At 37.4% G+C, this 18,586-nt stretch overlaps 1 protein-coding gene across 1 annotated transcript; it reads right to left on the bottom strand.

Moving 5' to 3' along the window:
* Positions 1-10,369: 10,369 nt before the first annotated feature.
* LOC145129981 (BTB/POZ and MATH domain-containing protein 2-like) lies at positions 10,370-13,932 on the bottom strand. Its single transcript, XM_079064819.1, has 4 exons — positions 13,376-13,932; positions 12,097-12,445; positions 10,810-11,086; positions 10,370-10,726 (listed from the first exon to the last, which is right to left on the bottom strand). Exons 1-4 carry the CDS (start codon positions 13,792-13,794, stop codon positions 10,527-10,529), a joined length of 1,245 nt encoding a protein of 414 aa, XP_078920945.1. The 5' UTR covers positions 13,795-13,932; the 3' UTR covers positions 10,370-10,526.
* Between the last annotated feature and the right edge of the window lie 4,654 nt (positions 13,933-18,586).

Here is an 18,586-nt window from a genome sequence, read left to right as displayed (position 1 = left end):
TGGTGGTCAGGGAAGTGGTGTGCATTCTCAATTACAGGAAAGTGGTCAGGGACACCAAAAGGAGTGCTCCTATAAAGACTTCATGAACGCAAAACCCACATCTTTCGACGGCAAAGGAGGTGTTATTGCTCTGACTCAATGGTTTGAAAAGATTGAGTCCATATTCGAGATTTGCGCAGTCTCCGAATCCAACAAAGTGAAGTACGCCGCTTGCACTTTCCTCAACAAAGCATTAACCTGGTGGAACGGCCGGGTCAAGTCCTTAACCCTGCCAGTGGCAAATGTCATGGGTTGGGACAAACTGAAGGAACTCATGATAGCCCAGTATTGCCCACGGGGCGAGATGCAGAAACTCGAACACGAACTCTGGACCCTAAAGATGAAGGGTTCTGACATTGCCTCTTACACTTCTAGGATCGAGGACCTAGCACTCCTTTGTCCGGGAATGATATCCCCGGAAAGCAAAAAGATCGAACGATTCATTTGGGGGCTGACCCAGCCAACCAAGGGAAATGTATTGTCTGCGGAGCCGGAAACCTTCGATAGCGCCAAGTGTTTGGCACAAATTCTGATTGATCATAGCGACGATCCCGAGGAAATAGCCACCGCCTCTGATCCGGCTAAAGGGAGCGGTGAAAACAAGAAGAAATCTTGGAATAAACGAAAGGGTCAGGGTTCGCAAGGATCCTCAAAGAAACAGCAAACTGTGGCGGTCCACGCTGCTACTACCCCTGTTGCTACTCCTGCCACCCAGGCTCCTACCAGCAGGTACACTGGCACCCTTCCTCGGTGTGACAAGTGTAACTACCACCATAATCCCGGCCCGTGCCGGGAGATGTCATGCACAAGCTGTGGCAAAAAGGGGCACACGATGCGATTTTGTAGGACCCCAGTCCAACCAACAAATCAAGCCTCTGGAGCGGGTGTTGGTCGAGCCTGCTACAACTGTGGGGAGGTCGGGCATTTCAAGAGGGACTGCCCCAAAGCAGCAACAACCAACAACACCGGGAGAGTTCTAACCATGGGACAAGAAGAGGCAGTCGCTGACCCCACCGTTTTCACGGGTACGTTCCTCCTCGACAACTCTTATGCATGCATTCTTTTCGATTCTGGTGCTGAAAGGAGCTTTGTTAGTCATGCATTCAAACAATTTCTTAAACAAAAATCCCAACCATTAACCGAAAGGTTTACCGTCGAAATGGCAAACGGTGAGAAAGAGAGCACTAACGAGATATACGTAGGGTGTATCCTATCCTTAAACGACCGTTCATTTCTCATTGACCTTATGCCAGTCTCCATAAAAAGCTTTGATGTCATCGTTGGCATGGATTGGTTGAGCCCCAATCGTGCAGACATCCTCTGTTTCGAAAAAGCTATCCGTCTCAATCTTCCTTCGGATGAAACTCTTGTAATCTACGGGGATAAACTCAGTTCAAACCTTCGCATCCTTTCGTGCATCAAAACCCAGAAACTTCTGTGGAAGGAGTATTATGCATTCTTAGCCCATGTCGTTAACGAAAAGCAGGAAGTTAAAGACCTCGAGAGCATCCCCGAAGTCTGCAACTTTCCTGATGTCTTTCCAGAGGATCTCCCAGGAATCCCTCCTGAACGCCCAGTGGAGTTTCGTATCGACTTAATTCCCGGAGCTACCCCCGTAGCCAAATCTCCTTATCGATTAGCTCCGGCAGAAATGCAGGAGTTATCTAGTCAGCTCAATGAGCTGCTCAGTAAAGGATTCATCAGACCGAGTTCCTTGCCGTGGGGAGCCCCGATCTTATTCGTGAAAAATAAAGATGGATCTTTCGAATGTGTATCGATTACCGAGAGCTGAACAAGCTCACAATCAAAAACCGCTATCCTCTTCCTCGAATAGACAACCTCTTCGATCAACTTCAAGGAGCTAACTACTTTTCCAAAATTGATTTAAGATCAGGGTACCATCAGCTGCGAATCCATGAGGGTGACGTTCCCAAAACAGCCTTTCGGACTCGATATGGTCACTACGAATTCGTAGTTATGCCCTTCGGTCTAACCAACGCGCCGGCGGTGTTCATGGATTTGATGAACCGGGTGTGTCGTCCATTTCTGGACAAGTTTGTTATCGTGTTCATTGACGACATACTTGTCTATTCCAAAAGCGAAGAGGATCACAAACAACACTTGAGGCTAGTGTTGGAAACTCTTAGATCGGAGCAACTATACGCGAAATTCTCCAAATGTGAATTCTGGATCCGGAAGGTTACTTTCCTTGGTCACGTGGTAAGCAAGGAGGGCATACACGTGGATCCTTCCAAGATCAAAGCGATAGAAGACTGGTCAGCACCGAAGACACCCACCGAAATCCGTCAATTCTTGGGTCTCGCTGGCTACTATCGCAGATTTATCCAAAATTTCTCCAAAATTGCCAAACCCTTAACCACTCTAACTCAGAAAGGTGTACCCTTTTGTTGGAGCGAAAAGCAAGACGCTGCGTTCCAAACACTGAAGCGAGCCTTGTGCAGTGCACCTATCATGTCCCTTCCCGATGGGACGGAAGATTTCGTTGTCTACTGCGATGCGTCCAATCAAGGTCTCGGTTGTGTCCTAATGCAACGAGGCAAGGTCATCGCCTATGCCCCCAGACAACTGAAAGTACACGAAGTCAACTACACGACTCACGACCTAGAATTGGGAGCAGTGGTCTTCGCATTAAAAATCTGGAGACATTATCTCTACGGAACTAAGTGCACTATCTTCACTGACCATAAAAGTCTACAGCACATCCTCGACCAAAAGGAGCTGAACATGAGACAACGGCGATGGGTTGAACTACTCAACGACTACGAGTGTGAAATCCGCTACCATCCCGGCAAGGCCAATGTGGTGGCAGATGCCCTCAGCCGGAAAGAATACTCAGGTCGTAAGGTGAAGGCACTGACTATGACTATCCATTCCCACTTATCCGCGCAAATCAAAGAGGCTCAACTGGAAGCCTTAAGACCAGAAAACGTGTCAGGCGAAGCCCTGAGAGGAATGGATAAGAATCTTGAGATCAGAAACGACGGAGTCTATTGTTTCATGGACCGGATCTGGACCCCAAATTTCGGAGGCTTCAGAGAGGTTGTCATGAACGAAGCTCATAATACTAAATACTCCGTACACCCAGGTTCGGATAAGATGTACCTGGATCTCAAGAAACTGTACTGGTGGCCAAATATGAAGGCCGAAATCGCTACCTTCGTGGGCAAGTGCCTGACTTGCGCCAAAGTGAAGGTCGAATATCAAAAACCCTCCGGCCTACTCCAACAACCCGAAATACCTGAATGGAAATGGGAAATGATTACTATGGATTTCATTACCAAGTTACCCAAATCTCCGAGTGGGTACGACACCATTTGGGTAATTGTCGACCGACTGACCAAATCTGCTCACTTCCTTCCTATCAAAGAAAACTTCAAAATGGAAAGACTCACGCGAATCTACATCCAAGAGGTGGTCCGACTGCACGGTGTACCGGTGTCCATCATTTCCGATCGGGATAGCAGGTTCACTTCTAGGTTCTGGCAGTCACTACAGAAGGCTCTTGGAACTAAGCTGGATATGAGCACAGCTTACCATCCTCAAACAGATGGACAAAGTGAGAGAACCATCCAAACCTTGGAAGACATACTGAGAGCCTGCGTCATCGACTTCGTCGCGTCATGGGATACTCATCTTCCTTTAGTTGAATTTTCTTATAACAACAGCTACCATACCAGCATCAAGGCTGCGCCGTTCGAAGCCCTCTATGGCCGCAAGTGCAGATCCCCTCTGTGCTGGGCTGAGGTGGGTGACACGCAGCTGGTCAAGGGACAAGTCCCTGACAGCACTCTCACTGGTCCAGAAATCATCCGCGAAACCACTGAAAAGATCGTACAAATCCGAGAACGACTTAAGGCCTCCCGAGATAGACAAAAGAGCTACACCGATAAACAACGAAAACCCTTGGAATTCCAGGTTGGAGACCGTGTCATGTTGAAAGTCTCACCCTGGAAGGGCATGGTACGCTTCGGAAAGCATGGAAAACTTAACCCAAGGTACATAGGACCTTTCGAAATCCTAGCCAGGATTGGTCCCGTGGCTTACAGACTCCGATTACCTCATGAACTTAGCAATATTCACCCTGTCTTCCACGTCTCAAACCTTAAAAAGTGTCTTTCTGATGAGACCCTTGTTATTCCTCTGGATGAGATCGAAATCAACGAAAACCTGAACTTTGTGGAAGAGCCCATCGAAATCATGGATAGAGAGATCAAACGAACGAAACAAAGCCGCATCCCGATAGTGAAGGTTCGCTGGAATGCCAAGCGGGGTCCCGAATTCACTTGGGAACGCGAAGACTCGATGAAAACGAAATACCCGCATCTCTTTCCAATTCCATGATTTGTATCTAAATTCTAAATTTCGGGACGAAATTTCCTCTAACGGGGGGATAATGTGACAACCCGAAAGATATTCCGTTAACATAACCCATGCCGTTAATAAAATTTATTTTATTTTATTTTATTTTGGGTTTTTCCGTTCACTTTCAAATTAAATAATTCATTTAGAATTATTATTATAATTTCCTATGTGTTGAAACGAAATATTTATTTGAGTGAAAACACTCTAAATAATCTTTTGAAAATTTCTAGACTATGACTAGTGCGGGTAATGGTTATTTACCCGGGTAAAATATTAAGCTCCGTTTAATGCCGGTATTGGGTGTATTCCCACCGGGTCACTAACTCTAGTCATATATAAAGGATGAGTGGGCACTTTTGAGCCCTTTTCCCCACTTCAACTTTCTCTCTCTACTCTCTCACTAGAAATCGAACTCACTCAAGAAATCTTCACTTTCAAGCTCCAATTTGGTAAGTGATCCTTCCTAACTAGTTGTTTATCCTAGCATGCATGCAAATCTATGTTTGAACTTCCCAAGAATCACCCAAAGTATGTGTTTACGGTTTGGGGGAGCCTCCCAAAACCGTAAACTCCTTCAATGGGGATTTTGAAGCCCCAAAACCCTTCCAAACATCTTCTAATGCTTAGATCCTTACATGCATGGAGTTAGAACCACAAGATCATAAATTTTTGGCCATGAACATGAGTTTACGGTTCTTGAATGTTCAAAAACCGTAAACACCCTTTCATGGGGTTTTGATGCTCCTTAACCCTTCCAATGCATGTCTAATGGCCTTGAAACTTGCTTGGATGATCTTAGAACCCTAAAACATGTCCAAATGAGCATAAACTTGAGTTTACGGTTTGGGAACATCTCCCAAAACCGTAAACACCTTCCAAGGGTGTTTTAATGCTCCAAACACTTTGCATGGCTTGTATTTGAGTCTAGAACTTGCATGAATGGCCTACAAACCACCAAAACACATGGAAAATGGACAAACATGGACAAGGGTGGGTTTACGGCCGTAAACCCATGAGTTTACGACCGTAAACTCCCCAAGGGTGGTCCAAGGACCGTAAACCCTAATTCCTAGGCCATTTCATGTCCCGATCACTTCCTAAGCCCTCGAATCAACCATAGATCCTTCCTATGTGCAAGATGAGACCTTGGATCACTCAAACCATCACACCCATGAGTTTACGGCCGTAAACTCATGGGGGATGTGGTCTTTGGACCGTAAACTCCCCTAAGGGTTTACACTTGAAGAGTAAACACCTTATCTAGGCCCTATACTCCTTAGATACAACCCGTACCATCCCTAACACTTGAATTGAAGTGTTTTCGTGCCTCGGAGTGTATTATCCCGCTATCTTAGTAAATCAAAGTCTAATTAGATACAATTATGTATCTCTTCATGTTACATAGGAACCTCACGCGTGTTCAAGCCCTAAACTGATACTTAGCATCTAAATCGGCACATTCTCATCAGGTGAGTTCATACCCCTACACCATTTTCTGTGTTTTTCATGTTTTCAGGGGGGAATACAAGCAAAAGTACAAGGAAACTTGTACTCAAATCTATTATTTCGTATAACATAACTACATGATCAATATGTTTTAAACATTGAAATCCGTATTAACCAACCGTCTAACTCGTGGAGTTAGTTTTCAAAACCAATTGTGAAACTCATTATAAAATGTTACGTTTTTACATTTCACAAGGATTTCATGTCATTTCATAAACCGGGATTTTCTATACTATTACTTGTAAATTTCATTATTCTTATGATTGGAGACACGTCCTCGGTAACACTCCACATGGATACGAGAGTGGAGGACTACTCCCGTAACCAGAATCTCTTGGAGGGAGAGCGTGACTTGAGTGTATAGATCTATACGGGGCTGACTACCCCGCACCCTGCTGCTAGCTACAGTCGGATCGTCAGGTCCATGGGTGACAAAAGTCATAAAATGATGATGGACTTCTTATTGCCATATCTAGTCTATCGTATGGTTATGGAACTCGCAACTTAGATAATGGAGATTTACTGATAAAGTAATAACGAACCTCGTGAACTAACCTCCTAGTAATAACTGTCTTTGATTACTACTAGTTCACTACTTACTTATTAGTTTTGTGTACGTGTCAAAACTAATATGCTTACCACGGGATAACTAGTCATTCAGTATGTTTCACTTAATCGATACAAGTATGGTAGATACTTGTACACATCATTTCAGAATCGATAACCAGCGAATATTTTTCATAAGAAAACATAGGGTTTTCTTGGGATAACGTAACTTTTCATAAACAAGGTTGTATGGTACATCTAACGAGAAATCAAATCATATTTTCATAAGGAAGCTTGCAGGATTTTCTTAATTCAAATTGTGTAACAAAGGGATAACCAAACTACTTTTATAAGAAAATACGGGATTTTCTTGGATATCAACTGTTCTTGAAACTAAAGGAAAATGAATCTTTTTCCAGAAAACAAACCGCTTATGAACTCACCAGCTTTATGCTGATATTTTAAAACTGCTTGTATTCTCAGGGCATCCATAGACAGGTACTCCTACTAACTTTTTGAAGAAGGCGGGGCATATAGAAGACTCGTCTTTACTTTTGTTCTAACCAATGTATCTAAGAAAAACTTGTAGTACTTTATTTTCAAACAAATGTAAAACTTTCTCATGTAATGTAATGGTTGTGTTTACTATGCTTGCTATGTACATTGGTTGTGATACTCTACATGACGTCACTCCGCCCCGTAACGTTTCCGCCATCGGTTTCGGGGTGTGACATGATCCCTAACAGTCTATTTATAGGCAACAAATAAATTCTTAAGCAATTTAAAGTTTTCAGGATAATCCTTACCTTATATAAAACTTTCTTTATCCTTATCCAAGGGACATCAAAACTGTCCATAGCCTCCTTCCAAGAAGTTTCTGGAATATTCTGATTAATCTTTAGGATTTAATTGTTATTCAAGCTCTTTAATTAATTAAAATAATATTAATTAATTCCAAAATAACTTGCAATTAATTTATTAATCATTTAATAATGTAATAACTTATTTTCCTCTATTTCCTTATTACTAATTGTGTTATGAGGCCAACCCAAAAAACCCTATTATTATTAAAAATATTACCAAACAATTAATGACCTTATACACTATTTCTAACATAGGTCATCATACAATCCGAATATGTGCAACAGGATAAAGATGTAAGGGGGTCATTGGCCCTTCCTCTTACACTTCTTGTAAGTTAGCATCATGATGTACATTTCCCCTACTAATATTAGTGTTCTCTAGGAACTTGGCATGATGAGTTTCAACTATGTGACTGGAATGAGAAGGACAATAAAATCTAAATCCCTTTGAGCATTTAGGATACCCTATAAAGAAACAACTGATGGTTTCATGTTAAGTTATCTTTGTTGAAGGTTATAGATCTTAGCTTCATTTGGGCAACCCTATACTTTCAGATATCTCAAACTCGGTTTCCTTCCCGTCCAAATTTCCTAAGGTATCTTAGGAACGAATTTGTAAGGATCCCGATTGAGTATATGGATTGTCGTCTTTAATTCCTCGATCTATAAGAATTAAGGTAAGTTGGTATTTGCTAACATAGTTCTTACCATGTCTATAAGGGTCCTATTTCTTCTCTCAGCAGCACCATTCTACTGAGGAGCACCTGACATGGTAAATTGATTTACGGTCCCGTGTTCCTTGCAAAAGTCAAAGAAAGGACCAGGAGCCTGACCAATATTAGTATGTCTACCATAATATTCACCTCCTCTATCTGATCCCACTACCTTTATCTTACGGTCGTGTTGATTTTTAACCTCAGTCTTAAAGTCTTTAAACATGTCAAGTGATTCAGATTTTTCATTAATCAAATACAAATACATGTATCGTGAATGGTCATCTATAAAAGTGATAAATGACTTATGTCTAGATATTCCTACGGTAAGGTTCCACAAACGTCAATGTGTAAGAGTTATAGTAAACTAGTTATCATTGCGGCACCTCTTTTATTTCCCTTTTCCATTTTACCCTTAAGGCACTTCACACATGTCTCAAAATCATTAAAATCGAGAGTTGGTAACACTCCATCCTTAACGAGTCTTAACATTCGGTCTCGTGATATATGGCCTAAACGTTGATGCCACAACATAGATGAGGTTTCCAAGTCTCGTTTCCTTTTATGAAACTTTTCATTTACATTATATGAAAACAATAATTTTGAGAATTGGTCATCCATGTACAGTTTATAGAGTTTTCCATCCAAGTAATCGCGACCAATAATGTCAGAAATTGATTTAATAGTGACTTTTACATTACCAAATGTTACATAATATGCGTCGTTGTTTAACTTCTGTATAGATACTAGATCACGAGTCATCCTTGGTACATAAAGAGTATCATATAAGTTAAGACAACTACCACTTGCAAGACTAGTTGCAAAGTACATAAGGTTTCAATATTTAGGTCATCACCATTCCCGAATTTGATGGTCCTTTGGTTTCTTTCAAACTTATGGATTGTATGGAAACCTTGTAAGGTGTTAGCAACATGTACCATAGAATCGAAATCAACCCACCATGTGTTTACAGGAACACAAATATTAAAGGACTTATAGACCATAAATAGATGATCGACATTATTTGCTAGTTATTCCTTTATCTTTGGACACTCTCGTTGAAAATGCTTTTTCTTATGACAAAATTTACAACAAAGAGGGTCCTTAGGAGTAGTAAAGCTAGAGAATGTATTTGTATTTGTATTTGTATTTGTTTTATGGACATTTGAATATGATCTCTCCGACTCTTCATGCACCCTCTTATGCTCTTGCGAGGTTTGGTTAATGAGTGCAACGGGAGGATCATCCCCCAAAGCATTGTCTAAGTTCTTCATTCCAAGTGTTGGTTTAATAGTGGTTTGATAGTACTTCACCATGATGCAAAGTTAGTGTCAGTCAAGGGTTCAAACCCAGAATTACGAGTTAAAGTAGTCAGTAGATTGATACAATTAAGACAATTATATCTAGAAGAACAAAAGTGAGCTAATATATATATAAGAGTAATCACATAAAACAAGCAAAATTAGCATGTTGAAGATTAAGTCTATTATAACACGAAAATAATAGACTAAATTAAGGTTCTACATGAATATTGGCTTCACATTGGCTATGACCAACACTCAAGTGTTTGGAACATATATAAAGAATAAATACGCCACATAAATATCATACGTCACCTTTTGATAGAAATATAATATTTATGCATATTAGAATATGTATTATCAAACCATTAGTCTTTGAGTTCCTTGTTTAAAAAATTACATACAATTACATAAAATTGCATTATTTAAACTTCAAATGCCAAATCAAATGATATACTGATGGATTAATCATCTAAGACGTCGTGGCCATTTGTTTTTAATAATTTAATCTACAATTTTTTGAGTTCATGATTATTGTTATTATACATATTTAATAACCCATGGTAGATTAATAAACATAAGTTTCAACTCCTAAGACTAGATTATTGTAATAGTTAAGTGAATAGCCTAAAATGTATCGGTGGTTCCCAAATAATGGTTGGGCCTTTTATTAATATTTGGGCCGATTGAAGAATTATTAGCAGACCAGATTAAATCATTAAAAGGCCGGCGACGTTGAGGGCGTTGTTTTTTCGATGCAGTCGCACACCAATTCTGAAAACACGAAGAATCGCTGACGAAAAACACAAAGAAACAATAATTTCGGGGAAGCGATTTATTATTATTACTATTTCTCTTTCTTGCCTATTAGATCGAAATTTACTGATTTCGGATTCAATTCTCATGACATTCCAACATAATATCAAGATAGTTACTTGATTTAAGCAATCCATATAGGAAAAATCGTTCAAAGAAACTCACTCATATAGAAGTATGGAATGATAGTTATCAGTCAAGCTTGGAGGGGCAAACAACACTACTAGCACATTAGTTATTAAATCATAAAATCTCAAATGATTTGATATTACAATACGAGTTATAAGAAGTCAAAACATAAACAAAAGGCAAAGTACATTAGTACATACATCATATCAACATCTCTTCAACTTCATTCATTAATATACCCTTTGTCTGACACGCCTCCCATCAGGGCCACTTCCATCCAGATTGACATCATTCCCAGTTCCGGTTCCAGTCCCACGTCCATATGATGTGACAGAGTGTTCTCTAATCCTCGCCACATATTCCAATAACTCCGTAATGACACACGGACAGCTTTGTGTCAAGTAATCAAATCCATCGCTTTGCATCACAGCTACAAAAATAAAAATAATTAATTACCTTTCTTTCAATTTCACATAATCAAAATTTAATTTTTTTGAAATGAAGAAAACGTACCTTTGAGGTTTTCAGGCTCAGCAACAAACTTGAGGCAAACGGATTTGAGTTGAAAACAATGGTGTTGTTCGGCTAAAGCTAAAGTTGTGGCTACAGTGTTGATGGCAACTTCTTCACAAAGTTTGGTTTCACAAAGAAACCGAAGCCTTTCGATTCCATATTGATCGGCTGCAGCGAGTAGATGTTGGGACATAAGTGTGGAAGCCCATTGTTGACTCAAACCTATCAACTCTTCCATGTCTGGAACCTTATCCCAATATATGAAATAGAGTAACGCCTGTAAAAAAAACACATCCCGTGCACTTTTGTTACACATGAGTCTTGACAGGACAGGTCGTACTGTGTTTGGTGTTTGGCAGGACATGACATCAAACACGAAAAGACAGAACAAGTCGTACTGTTTTTGACCGGACAGAACAGGTCGTACTGTTTTTGACCGGACAGAACAGGTCGTACCGTGTTTGGTGTTTGGCAGGACATGACATCAAACACGACAGGACATGGCAGGTGGTACTGCTTTTGACAGGACATAACAGGTCGTACTGTTTTTGACAGGACATAACAGGTCGTACTGTTTTTGACAGGACAGGTCGTACTGTTTTTGACAGAACAGAACAGGTCGTACTGTTTTTGACAGGACAGAACAGGTCGTACTGTTTTTGACAGGACAGAACAGGTCGTACTGTGTTTGGTGTTTGGCAGGGCATGACATCAAACACGACAGGACATAACAGATTGTCCTGTTTTCGAAACATTGTCCTGTTTTCGAAACAGGTCGTACTGTTGTTTTTGACAGGACAGAACAGGTCGTACTGTTGTTTTTGACAGGACAGAACAGGTCGTATTGTTTTCGTATTGTTTTTGACAGGACAGAACAGGTCGTAGTTTTTGACAGGACGGAACAGGAGGTCGTAGTTTTTGACAGGACGGAACAGGTCGTAGTTTTTGACAGGACATAACAGGTCGTACTGTGTTTGGTGTTTGGCAGGACAGGACGGAACAGGTCGTAGTTTTTGACAGGACAGAACAGATCGTACTGTGTTTGGTGTTTGGCAGGACAGGACATAACAGGTTTTACTGTTTTTGACAAGACAGAACAGGTTTATTGTTTTTGACAAGACATGACAGAGAAAAGAGAACAGGTTGTACTGCATTTGGCATTGATTGGACTGGGATTGGGATTGATGTCAATGGGACAAAACTTGCACCAAAAAAAGTGGCATTATTGGCTTTCATTTAGCTTTAAAATATAATTAAAGTATCATGAAATAAGGTAGAAAAACGAACCTTAAAAACAGGAGCTTTGATTTCTTGAACTTTAATACAATCGGTATTATTGTCCTTCATAGGGCCAAAAAGTTGTGCTTTAAACACAGGTGAACGTGCAGCAAGAACCAACTTGTGTGCGCGAAACATTTCCCCATCAACTTCGAGGGTTAAATCCGTCAATTCACCACTTTCCAAGAGATGACCAAAATGTTGACTGATATCAGATGGTGGTGAAGATATACTGAAAATCTGTGGGCCCTCTGTACATGATTTAACAACACCAACAGTGCACTTAACAAGGAGACAATCATCTTTCAGGTAGTCTGATGTTTCCAATACTGTCCTTCTTAGAAAACGCTTGTAACCCCTGCAGGAAATTAACTGGATGCTTAAGTTATTGAGTTCCACATTGCAAAAGACGTAAATGCCCTTGTCCTAGTCATTGATAATATCCCTACTGGAAATGAGACTGATGTTAATGGGACAAAATTTTCCACAATCAATCAATTATGGATTCAACTTATTTTTGAGCATGATAACATACGTGAAAGATTTGTAACTGACTCACGAAATATTTTATTGTATAAAAGTATAAAGTTCATGAATGACATTTGACTGATATTGATACTCATAAGCATAAACAAACCTAGAAAGCTAGTGTCCATGGGTGGAATAACGTGCAAAAGAACTCCCAAAGCTTTGTTGTATAGCTTCCTAACTTTCTTGAATGAATAACAACTGAAGTATAAGGGTTTCAAGTTTCAACCCCTAAAGAACATCCTAGATATGATAAAAAGTATATAGATCCTACAAGCCTTTTGGGTTCTTCAAACAAAAAATCTAGCTACTACGAACATCAAGAGTACTTTTGCAGCATTATGGCTAGTAATTATCACACAGATTAATGTGATTTGCAATTTCTTGACAAACTGAGAACCAATATCCACTTTGAAGTTGATACATAATATATTGATTGGTGAATCCAAATCTTTTTATAGAATATAAGTAAGAGTAACTTTGTTGATCACACACCTCCTCACAAACCAAAGTCCCTAACCCTCAACCACACACTAGTACGCTACAATTATCTTTTTATAAAAGAACAATATGAGTTACTGCTCTGATTCACAGTTATTAACTTGGATGGTTATGGTAGCCTGGTAGGTTTATTCTTGTTGAGAATTAAAGACAAAATGTCCGATATGTTTCAGTGCTTCATGTATTTCAGTACCAACCAATAACTCGTAATATCATATAAACAAGAGCATACTAATGATCGGAATGAAGCTACGCTTACCACATGCTTCCACGATACTTGAGTGTGTAAGGACCAGCATCCAACACCCTCCCAAAATGCGTGTGAACTTTATGCCTTCCTTTCCCGCTCTGATCCATCAACGACAACTCGAACAAAGCTCTAACATCCGTTGCATCGCTGGCTAGCGCTATAAACAACGAGACGTAAGTTGAATTGTCTTCTGGGCTTTTGCCATCGGGATAGAAATAAATCGCCCACGTATGGCCACCGACGGTGAAGGATTCCGACGCTATGTACTTTCCCACACCCATTCCTTTGGAGGACTCATAGCCGGTGATCTTGAACTCATGCGACGCGTTTACGGTGTCTGTTGAGGAGATTGATGAGCTTGTGGTGGAAGGAAACGATGTCCGTGGAACTGGGGTTTTTGATTTGGAAATTCTGATGATCGTGCCCATCAAATTCGTGAGCAGATCTTGTGAGTTTTCGTGTTTTGGATGATTTGATAAATGGATCAGAAAGTTTGGTGAGAAATATTGTGTGCGAGAATTGGGAAATTACGCTTAACTAGGGTTTTGGTAAGAACTCGATATTTGTGAAATGGGCAAACTTTTATCAAACCCTTTTTTTGCAAAACTTATAGCATATACACACATTAAACTACAATCACCCATTATTGTTAGCATAATTGCATAAATATATTGTGTTTTTGGGAAATGGAACTTCTCTGGGCCAGTTTTTACGTACCGACTAATCTCCGCAGCATGAAGCTTTGTCTCATGTCCTGGAGTCATTGCAGGCGAACCTCCATGGTCACAAGGGTTGAATGGTGTCAGGATTTGAACATTGTTCAATAGGTTATCCACCATATCTTCAACATGTCTTACCAAGTCACCACAACCCAAGTGGTTGCATAAATATATTGTTGTTGATATTAATAATATTTAAACAATACTTAAGAAAATAATAGCCTACTTAATGAATATAAATTTCTAAAAGTTGGGATATGATTTCATAAACATCATTTATTTCTCTATTAACATATAATAATAATAATAATAATAATGTTATTAATATACACAAATTGAAGCTCAAATAGTCGAATTCACGAGACGCATCGGTAATAATTTTTTTGACAATCTCATTCCCGAGTTCAACTTAACGAGAGAAAAGAAAAGAAATTAGTGGAAGTAATAAGAAAGTAAAAGAAACTATTGTTTCTGAATTTCATTAAAATAATGAAGTGGAAGGAAATGAAGGGAAATGGGATGATCACTTTCCCTTGTAACTTTCCTTTCGATTAGAAGAGTTTCGTACCCTTGTCTCCCAATTCCCATGGCACACCTTTAACCACTTAGCTAGATGGATTCTTGTATTTTAATTCCTAACTTAATTTACTTAATGTGTATTGTGTTGGAACAATTAAATAATAGGTATTATTATTATTATTATTATTATTATTATTATTATTATTATTTTATGAATTTATACATACATTTTTATACGTATAAAAAACATAGTTATAAACATAATTATACGTATTTATTCATTTTTAAAAGTGTAATTTTTGGTAGGAAAGTAAGAAGTTTTTTTTCTATATATTTTTTTGAGGAACAAAATAAATGAATCACTAGATGATTCATTTGTAAGATGATTCACAAGAAAAAATTCCCAAAAAAACATCTTTATGATTCATTTTTAAGTAAATTAAGAAAAAAATCACTTTTATGACAATTTTAGTGAATAACAACAAAATCATTGTATAAATGAATCATCGAGATGTTTTTTTGAGAATTTTTTCTTATGAATCATCTTACAAATGAATCATCTAATGATTCATTTTGTTTGTTCGCGAAAAAAATATGTAGAAAAAAAACTTCTTACATTCCTACCAAAAATTTCCTTCTTATTTGATCTTGACTCTATGATGTTTTTTTGGGAATTTTTTCTTGTGAATCATCTAGTGATTCATTTATTTTGTTCGTCAAAAAAATATATAGAAAAAAAACTTCTTACCTTCCTACCAAAAATTTCCTTCTTACCGGATCTATATATATATATATATATATATATATATATATATATATAACGATTTATATGTATAACGATTTATACGTGTGTGTGTATATATATATATATATATATATATATATATATATATAAATAATTGCATTTTTATATGTATTTATATATAAATGTGTTTTTATTATTATAATATATAAATACATTTTTATACGTATTTATACATATAAATACACATAAAAACGTATTTATATATAAATAATAATAATAATGTCTTTATATATAAATACGTATAAAAACACATTTATATATATATATATATATATATATATATATATATATATTTATATATAAATACATCTAAATACAAATTTTATATATTTTAAAATAAAAATACCTATCATAATATTATTTATTTTGTACACAAACGTATATAAAAATATTTAAAACGTTATCTAGCCATATATAAATATTGTTTATACATATAAAAATGTATAAAGGCATTTTTTACATATTTATTAAATTTTTTTATATAAGTATGTATAAAAATATGTTTTAAATAAAATAAATGCATATACACGTGCTAAATATATTTTTATACAGTTAATTATATTTTTTATCTACCAAATATACAGATTAATAATAATAATAATAATAATAATAATAATAATAATAATAATAATAATAATAATAATAAAATTTCAGTGTTTTACACAATGTATAGGAATAAAGGTAGGATAATTACATCAAAAATCTTATAGCCTAATGGTAAGGCATTTGTTAGTAAGAAGGAGGTGGTAGGCACGAGACCCAATTTCGAAATTATGCAGCCTTATTTTTATTGCCCCACAAGTTTTTACTTTCCTTGAAGGAAAGCATGCCTAGTCAGCAAGTGTTACGTGGTGTCAGCTCCCTCTCAGCTATGGTCGTCCACTCCAACTCTAGCCGAGTCGGCTAGGTGACCGGTCTTAGAAGGTATAATGCGGCTAAGGGTCAAAATTGAACAAATTATTCAGTATTTGAGGCATTAACGAACAAAAATCAACATTTGGGCATAACCGACTGTTCTGTGTAAAATTGGGGCTTTATAGCAACAACCCTAGATTTTAGTCATTTGTATAAGACTTCTTGTCTGTATTTGGGCGGAAGAAAATCTTGTTCTTTTTCAATTTTTTATTTTTATAAAATTGCATATTTTCTAAAAAAAATGCCTAGGAAAAGCTGTCAAAATGTGTCACGGAAATATTATAATACAGTGTTTCATCGAAAATGACTAGGAAAAATTTGTCGCCAAACGTGTCAAAGAAATCAGTCATAAGAGATGTTCCCCAAAAATGGCTAGGAAATTTATTTCCTTGATAATCAGTTTTCTCGGAAAACCCTCAAAATACCAACAAATATAGCGAGTATGGTATTTCCTCGGAAAACCCTCATAATACAAGCAAAATTGTCGCATATGGGAAAAATGTTGGAAATTCCGACGATATAGATCTAGTAAAAAATGTATCTGAACTTGTAAATCCCTCAAAAAAAATTTCGTAAGAGCATATTTCTGACAAATTTTTTTCCTCGGATCCCTCGCAAATGCCTGTTTCCAGGGGATTTCCGATTGGAAATAACGTCTTTATAGTAGTGATATATGGATGGTATCACTTTGTAAGTTATCTATAGTTTATTAGAGAAGAAAGATTTTAATAAAATGACAATTTCTTGTTATAAAATATAAAATGGTAGAAATTTCTGAAGTCAAATTTGGCCGGAGGAAATATATATCACATCATCCTCTTATTGGAGATAAAAAAAAATAACTTATCATTCCGATATAAAATATATTTTGCTTCTAGATGTACCTGTTTATATATGTAGGTTTAAGAGCGGTGATCGGTTTCTAAAAGTCAGTCGTTTTGTTACAAGTCTTTTGTTTACTATCTGCTGAAATTTTAGAGTCGGACATCCACACGTACATCGGCGATTTCTCGTAATTGGAAAAAAATAATTGAATTGCAAAATGCGGCTTTGAGAGTCATTTCATTTTGCCAACCCTTTACATGAAAAATAAAGTCTTCGCTTAAGTTGTTAATACTGAAGTGCAAATGCTTGAAAATTATCACTCACAATTTGTACTTCTATATTTCATTGACTAGCTTTGTTTGAGTGATTCCAACTAGATATTGAGCTTTGTATGGTTAATTTAATATGCGTGATCTTAGCAGTAGAAGAGATAAATCATGTACTAAAGCTTAAGTTCTACCTTTTAAGAAACACATTTAGTCATTTATAATGGATGAATATTGAAGAGTGAATCCGGAAGGAAAGTGATTCGGACAAAGTGACGCTCAAATTATGAACCAATATAAAAAAAAAATTGATTTTAATAAGCAAATCTTGTATCTAGAGATGCATAGAATCATATGATTTCTATTTTGTTCGCAGCATAAACTTTGGGTATTTGTTTTTTAATTAGAAGCTGCGTTAATTTTCCCTTTGAGGTTTATAATAAAAGGTTGGAAAAATGATATCGTAACACAATGAAATTTGGTGATTTTACCCATTTAATCATTCAAGTTTCTTTCTTTATTTTTTTTTTTGTGCAATTAGTCTTAAAGTAACCAATTACCGTCTAATTAAACCATTATGCACCGGGTAAACGGAACAACCGGTTGTATTCTTGATGTGGTGTTACAATAAATTACATATAAACAATATTATATCCACGTAAGTAAATGAAGTCAAGCACATCACATTAAATCACACAAAGCCATACTCGTCACCTTTCTCGAACGGTTCATGCAAGAAAGTATAAATAAGTTATACTATTGTGAACCAGGCAAACCCTTATTGGCTAGGATAACTACTATTACTAATGATGGAGACTATGTTGTTTCATTTTGATGCTTATGGAACCGATGGTATAATTCCCTTTATGTGGACCATGTTGGCGAAGGAATAAAGGATTGGTTTGGTTCTAAGACAGAAGAAGAAGATGGTGATGATTCATGCATTGATGGTGGGGAAAATGAAGAGGAAATTGATAACCTTAGACGTGGAGGTGGACTTTAATGAGGATACAGTCACTATGAACAAAACAAAGGGTGATGAGTTTATGAGTAAATTATGTGGTGAAGAGGAGGAGGCAGATGATGACAACAGAGATGATGATGATGAGGGTGAAGCAGTTGCCATGAATCAAGAACATTCGATTTTTGATGAGTCAATACCATGGAAAAA

This window comes from Lactuca virosa, chromosome 8, assembly GCF_052849685.1.
Source record: "Lactuca virosa cultivar CGN04683 chromosome 8, Lactuca_virosa_CGN04683_v6, whole genome shotgun sequence".
NCBI classification, from domain to species: domain Eukaryota; kingdom Viridiplantae; phylum Streptophyta; class Magnoliopsida; order Asterales; family Asteraceae; genus Lactuca; species Lactuca virosa.
This window is presented reverse-complemented; position numbering and strand designations above follow the sequence as displayed.

Bases quoted from the DNA above. Each gene is read 5' to 3' on its own strand.
- LOC145129981 (XM_079064819.1), bottom strand. From the start codon at position 13,794: ATGGGCACGATCATCAGAATTTCCAAATCAAAAACCCCAGTTCCACGG. The intron at 12,446-13,375 runs GTAAGCGTAGCT...AATTTCCTGCAG, and splicing joins AAGTATCGTGGAAGCATGTG to GGGTTACAAGCGTTTTCTAA. The intron at 10,727-10,809 runs GTACGTTTTCTT...TTATTTTTGTAG, and splicing joins TGAGCCTGAAAACCTCAAAG to CTGTGATGCAAAGCGATGGA.